This window comes from Erinaceus europaeus, chromosome 9 (assembly GCF_950295315.1).
Source record: "Erinaceus europaeus chromosome 9, mEriEur2.1, whole genome shotgun sequence".
Lineage (NCBI taxonomy): Eukaryota > Metazoa > Chordata > Mammalia > Eulipotyphla > Erinaceidae > Erinaceus > Erinaceus europaeus.
The window spans coordinates 273,150-292,153 of NC_080170.1; the positions used below are offsets into that span (position 1 = coordinate 273,150).

Below are 19,004 nucleotides of genomic sequence, written 5' to 3' on the forward strand. Positions count from 1 at the left end.
CTCACCATGGCCCACCATACCTCATTATACATCACATCACCTCACCTCACCACTGCTTACCCCCTGAGGCTCACCACTGCTCACCTTAGATCACCCCCTGCTCACCTCAGCTCACCACAGCTCACCATGGTTCACCATACCTCACCACTGTTCACCACAGCTCACAACAGCTCACCATGGCTCACCATACCTCATTACACCTCACCTCACCTCACCTTACCACTGCTCACCTTAGATCACCCCCTGCTCACCTCAGCTTACCACAGCTCACCACAGCTCACCATGGCTCATCATACCACATTACACCTCACCTCAGCTCACCACTGCTCACCACTTCTCACCTTAGATCACCCCCTGATCACCTCAGCTCACCACAGCTCACCATGGCTCACCATACCTCATTACACCTCACCTCAGCTCACCACAGCTCACCTCAGCTCACCTCAGCTCACCACAGCTTACCATGACTCACCATACCTCATTACACCTCACCTCACCTCACCACTGCTCACCTCAGCTCACCACAGCTTACCATGGTTCACCATACCTCATTACACATCAACTCACCTCACCACTGCTCACCTCAGCTCACCACAGCTCACCATGGCTCACCATATTCATTACACCTCACCTCACCTCACCACTGCTCAGCTCACCACAGCTCACCATGGCTCACCATACCTCATTACACCTCACCTCACCACTGCTTACCCCCTGAGGCTCACAGTGGAGGCCTATAAGCTGCCTGATGGCAGCACAGGCTCCACCTCACTGACGCTCACCTTCTGCAGTGAGTGGCTGAGCTGCGAGCCCTCTCCTGGGCTTCTCAGGCCCTTGCCAGACGACATGCCCCAGAGCACAGAAATGAGCAGTTTAGGGGCTAGGCCCAGGCTGAAAATTACAAGTCAACTTTCATTCTCATCTCCTAACGAATTGTTTCATGTTTGGCAAGTAGCTTTTTTATTGTTATTTTTATTTTTTATTGTGAGAGGCTGCATTTCCCTGGAAGGTCTGTGCGGAATTGTCACCAAAATACAATAAATTCATTTTATGGGTTGACATATATGCTACCTGAGGACGAGAAAATGCAGTCAGGTTCAGGCCAAATTGGGGCCTATTAAATGGACTTTCTGAGCTTTAATATGTTCTCACCTCAGAACTGGAGATTTATTTGGGCTGCCAGGTTTTTCCCAGGGAGCAATGTGGGTAATCCAGTTAGGACCGAGCGCAAGGCGACAATCATTCAGAAGAGGCCCTGGGGTCCCCCAGAAGTTAACAGCACCTGCCACCCTGCCAGGTGCCCCCCTACCCCAGGGTGTCTGCACACCAGGAGGCCCCCTCAGCAGCATCCATGCTGTGCCAAAACATCTACACAGAATATGGAGGGCCTGGTGCTGTAGGAGAGCCTGGTGGAGATTGCCCTGTGGAGAGCCTGGTGCTGCAGGAGAGGCTGGTGGGGACGGCCCTGTGGAGAGGCTGGTGGGGTCGGCCCTGTGGGAGAACCTGGCTGGGAAGACCCTGTGGAGAGCTGTCACTGCCCTGTGGAGAGCCTGGTGGGGACAGCCTTGTGGAGATGCTGGTAGGGACAGCCCTGTGGGAGACCCTGGTGGGGATGGCCCTGTGGAAAAGCTTGGTGGGGATAGCCTTGTGGAGAGCCTGCTGGGGCTGGCTCTGTGGAGAGCCTGGTGGGGACATCCCTGTGGAAAGCCTGGTGGAGACAGATGGCCCTGTGGAGATTCTGGCGGGGATGGCCCTGTGGAAAGCCTGGTGGGGACAGCCTTGTTCAGAGCCTGGTGGGGACGGCCCTGTGAAGAGCCTGGTGTGTGGATGGCTCTGTGGGAGAGCCTGGTGGTGACGGCCTTGTTCAGAGCCTGGTGGGGTCGGCCCTGTGGAGAGCCTGATGTGGATGGCCCTGTGGGAGAGCCTGGTGGTGATGGCCCTGTAGACAACCATCACTGCCCTGTGGGAAAGCCTGGTGGGGATGGCCCTGTGGAGAGCCTGATGGAGACAGGGCCCTGTGGAGATTCTTGTGGGGATGGCCCTGTGGAAAGCCTAGTGTGGATGGCCCTGTGGAGAACCATCACTGCCCTGTAGGAAAGCCTGGTGGGGACAGCCCTGTGGAGAGCCTGGTGGGGAGGGATGGTCCTGTGGAGAGCCTGGTGGGGAGGGATGGTCCTGTGGAGAGCCTGGTGGGGAGGGATGGTCCTGTGGAGAGCCTGGTGGGGAGGGATGGTCCTGTGGAGAGCCTGGTGGGGAGGGATGGTCCTGTGGAGAGCCTGGTGGGGATGGACAGCCCTGTGGAGAGCCTGGTGCTCCCTCAGTGGCCTCCAGTCTGCTTGCTGGGCTGGTGCCCAGGACTCGCTTCCTACTTGAGCACCTCTGTGGGCCCCACTCTGAGATGACCATGGTGGACAGCGGGGCACCATGAGGGCCCAGGGTGCCTGGAGGGACCAGCTGCTGAGCTCCCCTGGGCCTCACTCTTCTGTTTCTGCCTTACAGAGCGAGTGACGGAGGTGAAGACAGACATCTTTGTCACCAGCTTCGGGCCTGTGTCTGACCATGACATGGTGAGTGACACCCTGGGGTCACCCTTGGGGTGCTCTGAGATGTAACACTGGAAGAGAGGCGGCATGGGGGCTGTGGGTGGGCAGCGCCGACAGGACCCTTTGCCACCTCTCCCCCGCCCCACTGCATCCCCTCCTCCCCAGCCGGAGGTGGCCGCGGCAGGTGTCCTAGTCAGCTCTCCTAGCGGGAACAGGAGCCGGTCTGGCAGAGTGCTCTGCGCAGGGACAGTCGCCTGCAGTGCTTTCTGAACTGTGACTGGTGAAAAGGGGACATGAGCGGGGAGATGGAGGAGGTGCTGGCCAAAATTAGAGCGAGTCCCAGCGAGACCGTCCAGTGGGAGACACTCAGCCTCACTGCAGAAGACCCAGCAGTGCCTCCAGGGGCTAGGGTGTGGCCGCCTCGTCTCACCTCCCGCTGCCCAGATAGAGGGCATGCAGTGCAGCACACACATGTCGGGGGCGGGGTTGCTGGTGTGAGGCTGCAGGGCTCGTGGCGCCTCCGAATGCACCTTGGCTCAACTTTTCTGTATCCTGACAACAGAGGTGTCTGCTGAGGCCAGCATCCCTGGGGTGCAGGAATTCAGAGCACCCCTCAGACCCATTTACTGGGTTTCATGTGGGGATGAGCCTGGCCAGAGCCTGTCTCACTGACTCCCACACACACTCTAGGATGACTCCCGCCATGGGGCTGGGGTGCCACATGCCCCAGGGCTGAGCCCGGTCTGCCCTCTGGAAGTGGGAGCAGAGGGGATGCACACTGTCCCGAGCCTGGTGCGTGGCCTGGTGCCCTCACACCTTCTGTCTCCACGAGGCCCAGACCATGGCCCAGGTGCTCAATGGAGGCAGGTTTCACAAATTAATTTGCCGGCAAATCAGCGTTCTGCTTCCCTCACTGCTCGCTGACTGAATATGTCATGGCCTCTGCCCCCGTAGGCCTCGGCTTTGTGGAGTCTTATTTGGGTTCAGTCCCTACAGCCATGCTGGGGACATGGGGACATGTGTACTCCACACACTGATGGCCAGGATTTCAGGGTGCAGACTGAGTCACATGAGAATCCAGGGCCTCTGCGCCCTTCAGGAGCTGGGGCTTGTGGACTGGCCACTGCACTTCCTGTCCTCTGGATATGTGAACAGGCCTCTGCATTTCCTGCTCTCTGGACATGTGCAATGGCCACTGTACTTCCTGCCCTCTGGACATGTGGACAGGCCTCTGCATTTCCTGCTCTCTGGACATTTGGACAGGCCCCTGCATTTCTTGCTCTCTGGACATGTGGACCGGCCTCTGTATTTCCTGTCCTCTGGACATGTGGAATGGCCACTATACTTCCTGTCCACTGGGCTACAAGAAAGACTAACTGCAACTAAACTGCTGGCACCAGGGACACTGCAACGGAGTGTCCAGACAGAGGGACAGAGAGCACCCAGCACTGTGCTCACCACACAGCACTCAGCACTATGCTCCCAGCACAACACCCAACACCCAGCACCCAGCACCCAGCACTGTGCTTCCCACACAACACCCACAGCTGTCCTGAAGACCCTCTGGCAGGCACTGAGTTTCTGGCGCATATGAGCCATGATCTGAGGAGCCCAGGAAACCCTTTACCCTTGGGCAGAAGAGCAGGAGGACCTGAGTCACCACCCTCTTGGAGATGAAGGACCGTCCTGCATCTCAGAGGACAGAGCTGTCTTTCCTCCCAACCCCTGCTGCTGGACACTGGGTGCTTACATAGTCGGGACCTGCAGTCACCAGGCCCATGAGCCCCTGCCATGCCCATGTGCTAGTGATAAGTGACACTGCACCTGGCTTACCAGGTGCATGTCTCACACTGGGGTGGTGGGCCAGTGGGGAGAGCCTCAGGCTCCAGAGGCTTCACAGAGGGCAGGGTGACAACCCCAAATGGGGGGCTGTGGTGACAAAGCCATGCTCCAGACAGGGAGGAGCACTAAGGAAAGCTCCACGAATGAGAGGATCAAGAGCAGTGTGGAGTGTATGCAGGCCTGGGCCATTGGAAAGGTCTGGCCATCCCTTCAGGCCAGTCCCTGGGACAGTGAGGTCTGAGCAGCCTCCTTGGGTGGGGCCCTGGGACAGTGAGGTCTGACCAGCCCCCTCAGGCACCTGATACCCAGCCACCCTGTGTCACCCATGGCTGCAGTGTGTACGCCCCCAATGTGAGCCTGGTCATCCTCTTGAGGGACCCCAGCTCCTGAGAAGTCTGGCTTCATCTAGAATAGAAAAAAATGGTGTGATGGCCTTACTTGTTTCAAAAGCCACTAATGACAATCAGTCCACATATTCCTAGGGGGCTGAGCTCTGACAGAAATACCCAGCTGCCAGTCCAGAGCCCTTCTCCCTCATGCACCAGTCAGAGCCATGGCAGGTGGGGTCACTCATCTCTGGAGTACTGGCTTTCCCTAGAGTAGGGAGCCTTCTTTTTTCTCCAAGCTTCACTAGATATTTATTCCATCACTTCTGGCCCATGCTGAATTACTGACTTAAAAATCAGCTCTTAGTGTTGCTGTATCAACTTGTGGTTGCCTTGGCAGGGCCAGACCACTCGATCTCAGTCCATGGAGACTGCAGTGTAATGGCCACCCTGGCCAGCCTTGAGCCAAGCCCTCACAGGGCAGAGTGTGGCTGGCTCCTGAGGAGGGGTTCCTCTCACCTCAATAGGGAGATCACACATATTGTTAGGACGGCCCAGCCACCCTGTCACCTATGCCCATCCGCAGTCCCATGTTCTCCTCATCTGAATGCCTGATTATTTCTTCTGCTGGAATGAAGACTGATGCCCACAAACAGTTCCTGGAACATTTCTCACTGTCACAAACTCTGGCACATCTCATCGGATGCTCAGTTTGCAAACAAGGTACCCCTCTCGCCAGCAGAGATACACGTGACCCTGTCCACCACTGTCACCAACTTGGCCAGCACTGAGCACCACAATGGGCTGAGGAGAACACCCAGAAGACCACCGCCAGCCAGCAATCAGATGCTGAGAAAGCTCACAAAGGATGGCCTCTGACCCTTTCCCCCGTCAGCTCAGACGGAGGGAAGAGGGGGGAACTTTCAGGCATAAGCCTTGTTTCACACACCCAAAAGGAGGTGTCAGCCACTAGTGCTTCAGGTGGGCTTCTTTTCAGTCAGAGTCACCAAGTGTGAAGGCTGAGGGGATGACTATCTCTAACTCTCTCGCCCCAGTCTGATGTCTGTGTGGCCAGGGCTGTGTTTTAAGGTGCCCTGTGTTCAGAGGAGATGGTGGCCAATGATACCATCACAGGAGTGCCTGTCTATTCAGATAAGCACTCCAGGAGGGACACTGTCCTGTGGGGCTGCCTCCACCATGAGTCCTCACACTCCAGGAGGGACACTGTACTGTGGGGCTGCCTCCACCATGAGTCCCCACACTCCAGGAGGGACACTGTCCTGTGGGACTGCCTCCACCATGAGTCCCCACACTCCAGGAGGGACACTGTCCTGTGGGACTGCCTCCACCATGAGTCCCCACACTCCAGGAGGGACACTGTCCTGTGGGGCTGCCTCCACCATGAGTCTTCACACTCCAGGAGGGACACTGTCCTGTGGGACTGCCTCCACCATGAGTCCTCACACTCCAGGAGGGACACTGTCCTGTGGGGCTGCCTCCACCATGAGTCTTCACACTCCAGGAGGGACAGTGTCCTGTGGGGCTGCCTCCACCATGAGTCCTCACACTCCAGGAGGGACACTGTCCTGTGGGACTGCCTCCACCATGAGTCCTCACACTCCAGGAGGGACACTGTCCTGTGGGGCTGCCTCCACCATGAGTCCTCACACTCTAGGAGGGACACTGTCCTGTGGGACTGCCTCCACCATGAGTCCTCACACTCCAGGAGGGACAGTGTCCTGTGGGGCTGCCTCCACCATGAGTCTTCACACTCCAGGAGGGACACTGTCCATGGGGCTGTCTCTACCATGAGTCCTCACACACCAGGAGGGACACTGTCCTGTGGGGCTACCTCCACCATGAGTCCCCACACTCCAGGAGGGACACTGTCATGTGGGGTTGTCTCCACCATGAGTCCTCACACACCAGGAGGGACACTGTCCTGTGGGGCTACCTCTACCATGAGTCCCCCACACTCCAGGAGGGACAGTGTCCTGTGGGGCTGCCTCCACCATGAGTCCTCACACACCAGGAGGGACACTGTCCTGTGGGGCTGCCTCCACCATGAGTGCTCACACTCCAGGAGGGACACTGTCCTTAGGGCTACCTCCACTTTATGGTCCACACCATAAGGTGTGTCCACACACTCCAGGAGGGACACTGTCCATGGGGCTGTCTCCACCATGACTCCTCACACTCCAGAAGGGACATTGTCCGTGGGTCTGCCTGCAGCTTGAGTGTCACACTGCTGACACCTCTCTGGGCCTGGTGTGCTGAAGGGGTGGGGCTGGATGTGTTTTTCCTCTCTCAGATGCAAGGAGACTTTTGGCAAAATCTTTCTGACAGGAAGTCCTGCAAGCATTGTAGACATTTCCAGCAGTAACAATACCACCATGGTCCCAGTACCAGCCTGTGAAGAGCCCTCTAGCTCTGGCTGACGGTGAGCTCTGCCCTTTCCAAACTGCCTAGGAATATACTATTGACGTCTTCTTCCGTCAAAGTTGGAAGGATGAGCGACTCAAGTTTAAGGGGCCCATGACGGTCCTGCGGCTGAACAACCTCATGGCCAGCAAGATCTGGACACCTGACACCTTTTTCCACAATGGGAAGAAGTCGGTGGCCCACAATATGACAATGCCCAACAAGCTGCTGCGTATCACGGAGGACGGGACCCTGCTTTACACCATGAGGTGCGTGTCCCCAGTGCCAGGCAGTGCCCTGCCTGCTCTCCACCATAAGGGGAATTCCATGGGGCTTCCATGAAGGAACAAGGAGGCAAGGTTTTGAGTTTTGTTAAAGACATGTGCGGTGGTTTCTACCTCCAGAGGGTTAAGTGCTGTCTAGGAGACAACTATTCCCAGATGTTCCTGCAGCTGTGCTAGCACTTGGCTATCAGACCACCCAGCTGCTTCTTTGGCATGAAGGGCACTGAGGGCAGCATGCTGGATGTGGCGGGTGGCGGGTGGCCTGTGGACTGGGCAGAGTGGTTCTGCCATGGAGGAAGGTGCCATGTGCACAAAGTCCTCAGCCACTGTTGGGATCCTCTGCTGGCTGTGAGGCCAAGGGTGCCTGCAGTCTGTGCTGTGCCCTAACCCCATCTCCTCTGCCCTCTCCCTTGCCAGGCTGACAGTGAGAGCAGAGTGCCCCATGCACCTGGAGGACTTCCCCATGGATGCCCATGCCTGCCCACTCAAGTTTGGGAGCTGTGAGTGCCCTTTCCATCTTCTCTGGAATGCAGAGGCTGGAGTTGCAGCCAATGCCAGCAGTGACCCCTTTACCTCAGCCAGGCTTAGACACAGGGAGACACAACTGGCTGAGGGCTCAGACACTGGGGGACACTCCAAACCCAAATACTGGGACATAAGGAAAGGTAAGCAGACTGGACACCAGTGCTGTCCTGGGAGCAGTCAGCAGGGTGGACCCAATGCTGTTCTGGGAGCAGTCAGCAGACAGGACACCAATGCTGTCCTGAGAGCAGTCAGCAGGGTGGACCCAGTGCTGTCCTGGAAGCAGTCAGCAGGGTGAACCCAGTGGTGTCCTGAGAGCAGTCAGCAGACTGGACACCAGTGCTGTCCTGGGAGCAGTCAGCAGGGTGGACACAGTGCTGTCCTGGGAGCAGTCAGCAGGGTGGACCCAGTGTTGTCCTGGGAGCAGTCAGCAGGGTGGACACCAGTGCTGTCCTGGGAGCAGTGAGCAGGGTGGAGCCAGTGCTGTCCTGGGAGCAGTCAGCAGGGTGGACCCAGTGCTGTCCTGGGAGCAGTGAGCAGGGTGGAGCCAGTGTTGTCCTGGGAGCAGTGAGCAGGGTGGAGCCAGTGCTGTCCTGGGAGCAGTGAGCAGGGTGGAGCCAGTGCTGTCCTGGGAGCGGTCAGCAGGGTGGACCCAGTGCTGTCCTGGGAGCAGTGAGCAGGGTGGACCCCGTGGTGTCCTGGGAGCAGTGAGCAGGGTGGACCCAGTGCTGTCCTGGGGGCAGTGAGCAGGGTGGACCCAGTGCTGTCCTGGGAGCAGTGAGCAGGGTGGACACAGTGCTGTCCTGGGAGTCGTCAGCAGGGTGGACACAGTGATAGCCTGAGGGTGGTGTGGAAGTGCTTGGCCTGGGTCTCTTCGTCAGTGGCCTGGGCGTCCCCTCTCATGTGCGGCTGACCCCTGCCTCTCCATGCGTGCATGCCCTCATGGCCTTGTCTCCTTGAACACAGGCTGCTCTGCTAGGCTGCTCCTGCTGCCCCTGCAGAGACAGTGACTTTGAAGGTGAGGGTGGCTGCCCTCACAGGAGGCTCTGTGTCTCTCTGACCAGCCCAGGAGCTGGCCCCCTCTGCTGGCCTTCCCTCCCATCTCAGGGAGGAGATGCCATGCAGGCTCACCCAGGCTGTTCTCTGCCCCTCCTAGATGCTTACACTCGAGCGGAGGTGGTTTATGAGTGGACCCGGGAGCCCGCACGATCCGTGGTAGTAGCAGAGGATGGGTCCCGCCTGAACCAGTATGATCTGCTTGGACAGACGGTGGACTCTGGTATCGTGCAGTCCAGCACAGGTGAGTACCCTCTTCCATGCGCAGGGACAGGTCCCGGCAGGTTTCCCAGGGTTGTGGGGAGATAAAGCCACTCAGTGGGCAGTGGACCCTGGGGACAGTGCCCTGGGTCTGTCAGGCAGTAGAGCTGGGGATGGTTCCCTGGTTCTGTCAGGACAGTTTAGCTGGGGAGGGTGCCCTGGGTCTGTCAGGACAGTGAAGCTGGGGATGGTGCCCTGGGTCTGTCAGGCAGTGGAGCTGGGGATGGTGCCCTGGGTCTGTCAGGAAGTTTAGCTGGGGATGGTGCCCTGGGTCTCTCAGGACTATGGAGCTGGGGATGGTTCCCTGGGTCTGTCAGGACAGTGGAGCTGGGGATTCTGCCCTGGGTCTGTCAGGACAGTGGAGCTGGGGATGGTGCCCTGCATCTGTCAGGACAGGGGAGCTGGGGATGGTGCCCTGGGTCCGTCAGGACAGTGGAGCTGGGGATGGTGCCCTGCATCTGTCAGGACAGGGGAGCTGGGGATGGTGCCCTGGGTCTGTCAGGACAGTGGAGCTGGGGATGGTGCCCTGGGTCTGTCAGGCAGTGGAGCTGGGGACGGTGCCCTGGGTCTGTCAGGCAGTGGAGCTGGGGACGGTGCCCTGGGTCTGTCAGGACAGTGGAGCTGGGGATGGTGCCCTGGGTCTGTCAGGACAGTGGAGCTGGGGATGGTGCCCTGGGTCTGTCAGGACAGTGGAGCTGGGGACGGTGCCCTGGGTCTGTCAGGACAGTGGAGCTGGGGATGGTGCCCTGGGTCTGTCAGGCAGTGGAGCTGGGGACAGTGCCCTGGGTCTGTCAGGCAGTGGAGCTGGGGACGGTGCCCTGGGTCTGTCAGGACAGTGGAGCTGGGGATGGTGCCCTGGGTCTGTCAGGACAGTGGAGCTGGGGATGGTGCCCTGGGTCTGTCAGGACAGGGGAGCTGGGGATTCTGCCCTGGGTCTGTCAGGACAGTGGAGCTGGGGATGGTGCCCTGCATCTGTCAGGACAGGGGAGCTGGGGATGGTGCCCTGGGTCCGTCAGGACAGTGGAGCTGGGGATGGTGCCCTGCATCTGTCAGGACAGGGGAGCTGGGGATGGTGCCCTGGGTCTGTCAGGACAGTGGAGCTGGGGATGGTGCCCTGGGTCTGTCAGGACAGGGGAGCTGGGGATGGTGCCCTGGGTCTGTCAGGACAGTGGAGCTGGGGATGGTGTCCTGCGTCTGTCAGGACAGTGGAGCTGGGGATGGTGCCCTGGGTCTCTCAGGACAGTGGAGCTGGGGATGGTGCCCTGGATCTGTCAGGACAGGGGAGCTGGGGATTCTGCCCTGGGTCTGTCAGGACAGTGGAGCTGGGGATGGTGCCCTGGGTCTGTCAGGACAGTGGAGCTGGGGATGGTGTTCTGCGTCTGTCAGGACAGTGGAGCTGGGGATGGTGCCCTGGGTCTGGCAGGACAGTGGACCTGGAAGTTCTCGGATTTTCATACCTTTAGAGCAATGGTGTTAAAACATCTGGACCTTTGCTCTTTCTCCTTTTGTTGAGGCTGTAGTTTACAGAGTGGATGGTCCCTCAGTCCTTGCTCTGTGGTCTCCATGGCCGGGCTGTGCACTAAGTGGAAGCCGCTCAGTGCTGGAGTCCTGGGGCGAGGTGCCGGCGACATTCTATAGGCCCTGGGGGTGACGGTGTGGGGGCAGTGCTGCGCAGGAGGGCTGAGGTGACTGTCCACACCAGGTCCCCGAGTCCAGAGGAGACGCTGCACCTTCTCTCAGATTTGAATCACTGATTTATCTCAGGCGACTTTGGAGAAGTCAGGGAGTGCCCAGAAAATGAACGGGGTTCACAGTGTGGGTCCTTTTGAGTGAGGACTCCGGTGAGGGGCCTAGTAACGTAGAACCGCCGTGGACGGGCCGTCAGCAGATCCCAGCCTGGCAGCAGGCGTGTCTGGATGGCAGGGCAGTGTGACTGGCTGGGTCTCCAGTGCTCGAGGGGCACAGAGGGAGCTGGCAAACAGCAAGATTTATGTGGAAACTGAGGCGGCCGGTCACGGGGGCAGCACAGTCATGTCCCAGGTTCAGGAGGGTCACGGTCGGGAGTGACCACAGCTCACAGGTGTGAGAGGAGCAGAGGCACCGAGCGCAGAGGAGGGGCTTCAGGTGACCACGACCCCGCTCTCTGTAGAGCCCGCTTCATGCCCGGGGCCACGTCCAGCTCAGGTCCACTCATGTGGACAGAAGGCAGGGACATGCCAGGAGCTGGTCTTGAGTGACGGGGAGGTCAGCTGAGACACACTGGACATGTTTTGGTGCCTGTGAATGAGCATTCAGGTCCTCAGTCACCAGGGCATGGATTCATGGGAGACTGTTGACCACCTGGTGCCCGGCATGGGCTCCTGCACGTCCCTGTCCTGGTCACTGAGGTCGCCCTGCACATGGGCCCTGGTCGTGTCTACAGGTGGGCTGGATGGGCCGGGCAGAGCAGGGACAATGGCTGTCCACAACCTCTGGGGGAGCCCGGGGGACTCAGCTGCCCCTCTGTTGCCCCAGGCGAGTATGTGGTGATGACCACCCACTTTCACCTCAAGAGGAAGATCGGATACTTTGTCATCCAGACCTACCTGCCCTGCATCATGACCGTCATCCTCTCCCAGGTCTCCTTCTGGCTCAACAGGGAGTCTGTGCCAGCCAGGACCGTCTTTGGTGAGTGGTGCCAGGGGTCACATGAGGACAGCTTGTCTTGCTGGGGGCCAGGGGAGAGGCTGCCTGACTGGGTGTCTGCTGGCTGCGTGTTTGAGGCAGCCGACTGTGGGGTGAGCAAGGATGAGAGGACACTAGTTAGGATACTTCAGGAGAGAAATGGGTGGGGCTGCGGGCACACAGAGCCCCTCAGATGCAGGCCGCGGGCACACAGAGCCCCCTCAGATGCAGGACACGGGCACACAGAGCCCCCTCAGATGCAGGCTGCAGGCACACATAGCCCCCTCAGATGCAGGCCACAGGCACAAAGAGCCCCCTCAGATGCAGGCCGCGGGCACACAGAGCCCCCTCAGATGCAGGCCGCGGGCACACAGAGCCCGCTCAGATGCAGGCCGCGGGCACACAGAGCCCCCTCAGATGCAGGCCGCGGGCACACAGAGCCCCCTCAGAGGCAGGCCGCGGGCACACAGCCCCCTCAGATGCAGGCCACTGGGACACAGAGCCCCCTCAGATGCAGGCCGCGGGCACACAGAGCCCTCTCAGATGCAGGCCGCGGGCACACAGAGCCCCCTCAGATGCAGGCCACTGGCACACAGCCCCCTCAGATGCAGGCCACTGGGACACAGAGCCCCCTCAGATGCAGGCAACGGGCACACAGCCCCGTCAGATGCAGGCCACTGGGACAGAGCTCTCTCAGATGCAGGCCGCGGGCACACAGTCCCCTCAGATGCAGGCCGCTGGGACAGAGCCCCCTCAGATGCAGGCCACTGGCACACAGAGCCCCCTCAGATGCAGGCCGCGGGCACACAGAGCCCCCTCAGATGCAGGCCGCTGGGAAACAGAGCACCCTCAGATGCAGGCCGCGGGCACACAGAGCCCCTCAGATGCAGGCTGCGGGCCCACAGAGCCCCCTCAGATGCAGGCCGCTGGGACAGAGCTCCCTCAGATGCAGGCCGCGGGCACACAGTCCCCTCAGATGCAGGCCGCTGGGACAGAGCCCCCTCAGATGCAGGCCACTGGCACACAGAGCCCCCTCAGATGCAGGCCGCGGGCACACAGAGCCCCCTCAGATGCAGGCCGCTGGGAAACAGAGCCCCCTCAGATGCAGGCCGCGGGCACACAGAGCCCCTCAGATGCAGGCTGCGGGCACACAGAGCCCCCTCAGATGCAGGCCGCGGGCACACAGAGCCCTCTCAGATGCAGGCCGCTGGGACAGAGCTCCCTCAGATGCAGGCCGCGGGCACACAGAGCCCCCTCAGATGCAGGCCGCGGGCACACAGCCCCCTCAGATGCAGGCCGCTGGGACAGAGTCCCCTCAGATGCAGGCCACTGGGACACAGAGCCCCCTCAGATGCAGGCCGCGGGCACAGAGAGCCCCCTCAGATGCAGGCCACTGGGACAGGAGCCCCCTCAGATGCAAGCCGCGAGCACACAGAGCCCCCTCAGATGCAGGCCGCGGGCACACAGAGCCCCCTCAGATGCAGGCCGCGGGCACACAGCCCCCTCAGATGCAGGCCGCTGGGACAGAGCCCCCTCAGATGCAGGCCACGGGCACACAGAGCCCCCTCAGATGCAGGCCGCGGGCACACAGAGCCCCCTCAGATGCAGGCTGCGGGCACACAGAGCCCCCTCAGATGCAGGCCGCGGGCACACAGAGCCCGCTCAGATGCAGGCCACTGGGACAGAGCTCCCTCAGATGCAGGCCGCGGGCACACAGCCCCCTCAGATGCAGGCCGCTGGGACAGAGGCCCCTCAGATGCAGGCCACGGGCACACAGAGCCCCCTCAGATGCAGGCCGCGGGGCACACAGAGCCCCCTCAGATGTAGGCTTCGGGCACACAGAGCCCCCTCAGATGCAGGCCGCTGGGACAGAGCTCCCTCAGATGCAGGCTGCGGGCACACAGAGCCCTCAGATGCAGGCCGCAGGGACAGAGCCCCCTCAGATGCAGGCCACTGGGACACAGAGCCCCCTCAGATGCAGGCCACGGGCACACAGAGCCCCGTCAGATGCAGGCCGTGGGCACACAGAGCCCCCTCAGATGCAGGCCACTGGGACACAGAGCCCACTCAGATGCAGGCCGCGGGCACACAGAGCCCCCTCAGATGCAGGCCGCGGGACAGAGCCCCCTCAGATGCAGGCCACTGGGACACAGAGCCCCCTCAGATGCAGGCCGCGGGCACACAGCCCCCTCAGATGCAGGCCGCAGGGACAGAGCCCCCTCAGATGCAGGCCACTGGGACACAGAGCCCCCTCAAATGCAGGCTGCGGGCACACAGAGCCCCCTCAGATGCAGGCCGCGGGCACACAGAGCCCCTTCAGATGCAGACCGCGGGCACACAGAGCCCCCTCAGATGCAGGCCACTGGGACAGAGCTCCCTCAGATGCAGGCCGCGGGCACACAGCCCCCTCAGATGCAGGCCGTGGGCACACAGAGCCCCCTCAGATGCAGGCCACGGGCACACAGAGCCCCCTCAGATGCAGGCCGCGGGCACACAGAGCCCCCTCAGATGCAGGCTGCGGGGCACACAGAGCCCCCTCAGATGCAGGCTTCGGGCACACAGAGCCCCCTCAGATGCAGGCCGCGGGCACACAGCCCCCTCAGATGCAGGCCGCTGGGACAGAGCCCCCTCAGATGCAGGCCACGGGCACACAGAGCCCCCTCAGATGCAGGCCGCGGGCACACAGAGCCCCCTCAGATGCAGGCCGTGGGCACACAGAGCCCCCTCAGATGCAGGCCGCGGGCACACAGCCTCCTCAGATGCAGGCCACTGGGACAGAGCCCCCTCAGATGCAGGCCACTGGGACACAGAGCCCCCTCAGATGCAGGCCGCGGGCACACAGAGCCCCCTCAGATGCAGGCCACGGGCACACAGAGCCCCCTCAGATGCAGGCCGCGGGCACACAGAGCCCCCTCAGATGCAGGCCGCTGGGACACAGAGCCCCCTCAGATGCAGGCCGCGGGCACACAGAGCCCCCTCAGATGCAGGCCGCGGGCACACAGTCCCCTCAGATGCAGGCCGCAGGGACAGAGCCCCCTCAGATGCAGGCCACTGGGACACAGAGCCCCCTCAGATGCAGGCCACTGGGACACAGAGCCCCCTCAGATGCAGGCCGCGGGCACACAGAGCCCCCTCAGATGCAGGCCGCTGGGACACAGAGCCCCCTCAGATGCAGGCCGCGGGCACACAGAGCCCCCTCAGATGCAGGCCGCGGGCACACAGTCCCCTCAGATGCAGGCCGCAGGGACAGAGCCCCCTCAGATGCAGGCCACTGGGACACAGAGCCCCCTCAGATGCAGGCCACTGGGACACAGAGCCCCCTCAGATGCAGGCCGCGGGCACACAGAGCCCCCTCAGATGCAGGCCACTGACACAGAGCTCCCTCAGATGCAGGCCGCGGGCACACAGCCCCCTTAGATGCAGGCCGCTGGGACAGAGCCCCCTCAGATGCAGGCCGCGGGCACACAGAGCCCCCTCAGATGCAGGCTGCGGGAAAGAGCCCCCTCAGATGCAGGCCACTGGGACACAGAGCCCCCTCAGATGCAGGCCGCGGGCACACAGCCCCCTCAGATGCAGGCCGCAGGGACAGAGCCCCCTCAGATGCAGGCCACTGGGACACAGAGCCCCCTCAAATGCAGGCTGCGGGCACACAGAGCCCCCTCAGATGCAGGCCGCGGGCACACAGAGCCCCTTCAGATGCAGGCCGCGGGCACACAGAGCCCCCTCAGATGCAGGCCACTGGGACAGAGCTCCCTCAGATGCAGGCCGCGGGCACACAGCCCCCTCAGATGCAGGCCGCTGGGACAGAGCCCCCTCAGATGCAGGCCACGGGCACACAGAGCCCCCTCAGATGCAGGCCGCGGGCACACAGAGCCCCCTCAGATGCAGGCTGCGGGGCACACAGAGCCCCCTCAGATGCAGGCTTCGGGCACACAGAGCCCCCTCAGATGCAGGCCGCGGGCACACAGCCCCCTCAGATGCAGGCCGCTGGGACAGAGCCCCCTCAGATGCAGGCCACGGGCACACAGAGCCCCCTCAGATGCAGGCCGTGGGCACACAGAGCCCCCTCAGATGCAGGCCACTGGGACACAGAGCCCCCTCAGATGCAGGCCACTGGGACACAGAGCCCCCTCAGATGCAGGCCGCGGGCACACAGAGCCCCCTCAGATGCAGGCCACTGGGACAGAGCTCCCTCAGATGCAGGCCGCGGGCACACAGCCCCCTCAGATGCAGGCCGCTGGGACAGAGCCCCCTCAGATGCAGGCCACTGGCACACAGAGCCCCGTCAGATGCAGGCCGCGGGGCACACAGAGCCCCCTCAGATGTAGGCTTCGGGCACACAGAGCCCCCTCAGATGCAGGCCGCGGGCACACAGAGCCCCCTCAGATGCAGGCCGCTGGGACAGAGCTCCCTCAGATGCAGGCTGCGGGCACACAGAGCCCCCTCAGATGCAGGCTGTGGGCACACAGAGCCCCCTCAGATGCAGGCCGTGGGCACACAGAGCCCCCTCAGATGCAGGCCGCGGGCACACAGAGCCCCCTCAGATGCAGGCCGCTGGGACACAGAGCCCCCTCAGATGCAGGCCACGGGCACACAGAGCCCCCTCAGATGCAGGCCGCGGGCACACAGAGCCCCCTCAGATGCACCCTCAGGCTCTTCCTCAGGCTCAGGCTGCTCGTCTCCCTCAGGTTCCTCCTCCCCCTCAGATTGTTCCTCCCCCTGAGGCTGCTTCTCCCCCTCAGGCTGCTCTCCCTCTCATGCTGCTCCTCACCCTCAGGCTCCTCCTCACCCTCAGGCTTCTCCCCCCCTCAGGCTGCTCCTCCCCCTAAGGCTGCTCCTCCCCCTCAGGCTGCTCCTCAACCTCAGGCTGCTCCTCCCCCTCAGGCTCCTCCTCTCCCTCAGGCTGCTCCTCAACCTCAGGCTGCTCCTCCCCCTCAGGCTGCTCCTCAACCTCAGGCTGCTCCTCCCCCTCAGGCTCCTCCTCTCCCTCAGGCTGCTCCTCAACCTCAGGCTGCTCCTCCCCCTCAGGCTGCTTCTCCCTCTCAGGCTGCTCCTTCCCCTCAGGCTGATTTTTCCTCTCAGGCTGCTTCTCCCCCTCAGGCTGCTCCTCCCCCTCAGGCTGCTTCTCCCTCTCAGGCTGCTCCTCCCCCTCAGGCTGCTCCTCCCCCTCAGGCTGCTTCTCCCTCTCAGGCTGCTCCTCCCCCTCAGGCTGATCCTCCCCCTCAGGCTGCTCCTCCCTCTCAGGCTGCTCCTCCCCCTCAGGCTGCTCCTCTCCCTCAGGCTGCTTCCCCCCCTCAGACTCCTCCTCAGCACCCCCTCAGTTAGGGCCGAGGCTTCACTGCACCTCTCAGCAGCCCCGGGAAGCCTGCCCAGCCCCGGCCCTGACACAGTGTGTCCACAGGAGTGACCACGGTGCTCACCATGACCACGCTGAGCATCAGCGCCAGGAACTCGCTCCCCAAGGTGGCCTACGCCACGGCCATGGACTGGTTCATCGCCGTCTGCTACGCCTTCGTCTTCTCCGCGCTCATCGAGTTTGCCACCGTCAACTACTTCACCAAGCGGGGCTATGCGTGGGACGGCAAGAGCGTGGTCCCAGAGAAGGTCAGCCACGCCGGCGGGAGAGCCGGGCAGGAGGTCGCCCCCCGCACCCCTGCCCACAGCCTGGCTGCCCTTGCGGACTCGGGCACCGTCCTCAAGGAGGGGCGGGAGGGACACTTGTCTGCCAGTGTGGAGGAGCCCAGACGCGGACACCAGAGCAGCCCCCACTCGCAGGCGGCTGTGCAGGTCCGCTCTCTGGGCACCGCCTGGGGCAGCACGCCATGGGGGAGGGGACACTGGGTGTCACACTGGCTCCTGGAGACAGCGCTCAATCCGGTGACACTCAGGGAAGCCACTGTGCACGGCTGCGGGTGGGGCCTCTTGCCCGGCGGAGCTGCCATTGTCCTGGGGTCCCGCTGAGTCAAGGCCCTGCCGCTTGACTCATTGTTCAGCCGCTGCTCCATTCAGGGCAGTGGGTGGCAGCTCAGGGTCCAGGTGAGACCCACCTGCACAGGTTGCCCTTCCAACACACATGGACACAGCACGCACACACCACACTCTCTCACACACAGACGACACGCATGCACACAAAACCTCACCACATGGTCTCACACACAGAGGACATGCATGGGACACACAATATGCATGCGCACACTCAACCTCACCACATGCTCTCACACAGAGATGACACGCAAGGCACACACCATATGCATGCGCACACACAACCTCACCACATGCTCTCACACAGAGATGACATGCATGGCACATACCACATGCATGCACACATACAACCTCACCACACAGATGACATGCATGGCACACACCACATGCATGTACACACAACCTCACCACACAGATGACATGCATGGCACATACCACATGCATGCACACACACACAACTTCACCACACAGATGACACACATGGCACACACCACATGTATGTACACACAACCTCACCACACGCTCTTACACACAGATGACACACATGGCACACACCACATGCATGCACACACAACATCACCACACAGATGACACACATGGCACATACCACATGCATGCACACACAACATCACCACACACTCTCACACAGATGTTGGATAGTATGCCAGCTCCCCCTGGCTTCTGCTTAACCATATGCCTATATAGGGATAAATTTAATCCCATTCAAAGCTTTGGTCTATTTACATAAATCATTTTTACATTTACATAAAGCACCACCCTCCCTCCAGGGCATTGGTGGTTCAGTGATAGGATTCTTGCCTGCTCCACCCCCTCCTTGTCACACTCTGATTTTCACCAGTCACTTTTCTCTCCACCCTCTCTATATCACATCCTGTTTCCACCCTACTTGGAGAGTATAAAAACAGCTGCTCTTCTGATTAAAGACACTTGGAAATTGCTTTCCGGCTCCGAGAGTTCCAGAGTTTATCTCCTGCGAAGTTAGCTCGGCATGAGTTCCTGATCCCTCTCCCATGCAGCAGCCTAGATCGGCTCCAGTTGAGTTCTCTCCAACCCAGAGAGCACTAGCTCGGGAAGAAGTACCC

The 19,004-nt window shown here is 61.3% G+C and overlaps 1 protein-coding gene across 3 annotated transcripts in view; it reads left to right on the forward strand.

Annotated features, from left to right (window-relative positions):
* GABRA1 (gamma-aminobutyric acid type A receptor subunit alpha1) overlaps positions 1-19,004 on the forward strand; it is a 43,262-nt gene that overhangs the window by 19,956 nt on the left and 4,302 nt on the right. For all 3 annotated transcript variants that reach the window (XM_060197059.1, XM_060197060.1, XM_060197061.1), the window contains 6 exons: positions 2,500-2,567; positions 7,181-7,401; positions 7,834-7,916; positions 9,095-9,238; positions 11,770-11,922; positions 17,321-17,523. In XM_060197059.1, coding sequence (XP_060053042.1) covers positions 2,500-2,567; positions 7,181-7,401; positions 7,834-7,916; positions 9,095-9,238; positions 11,770-11,922; positions 17,321-17,523 — 872 coding nt within the window. The remainder of the gene's footprint in view (positions 1-2,499; positions 2,568-7,180; positions 7,402-7,833; positions 7,917-9,094; positions 9,239-11,769; positions 11,923-17,320; positions 17,524-19,004) is intronic.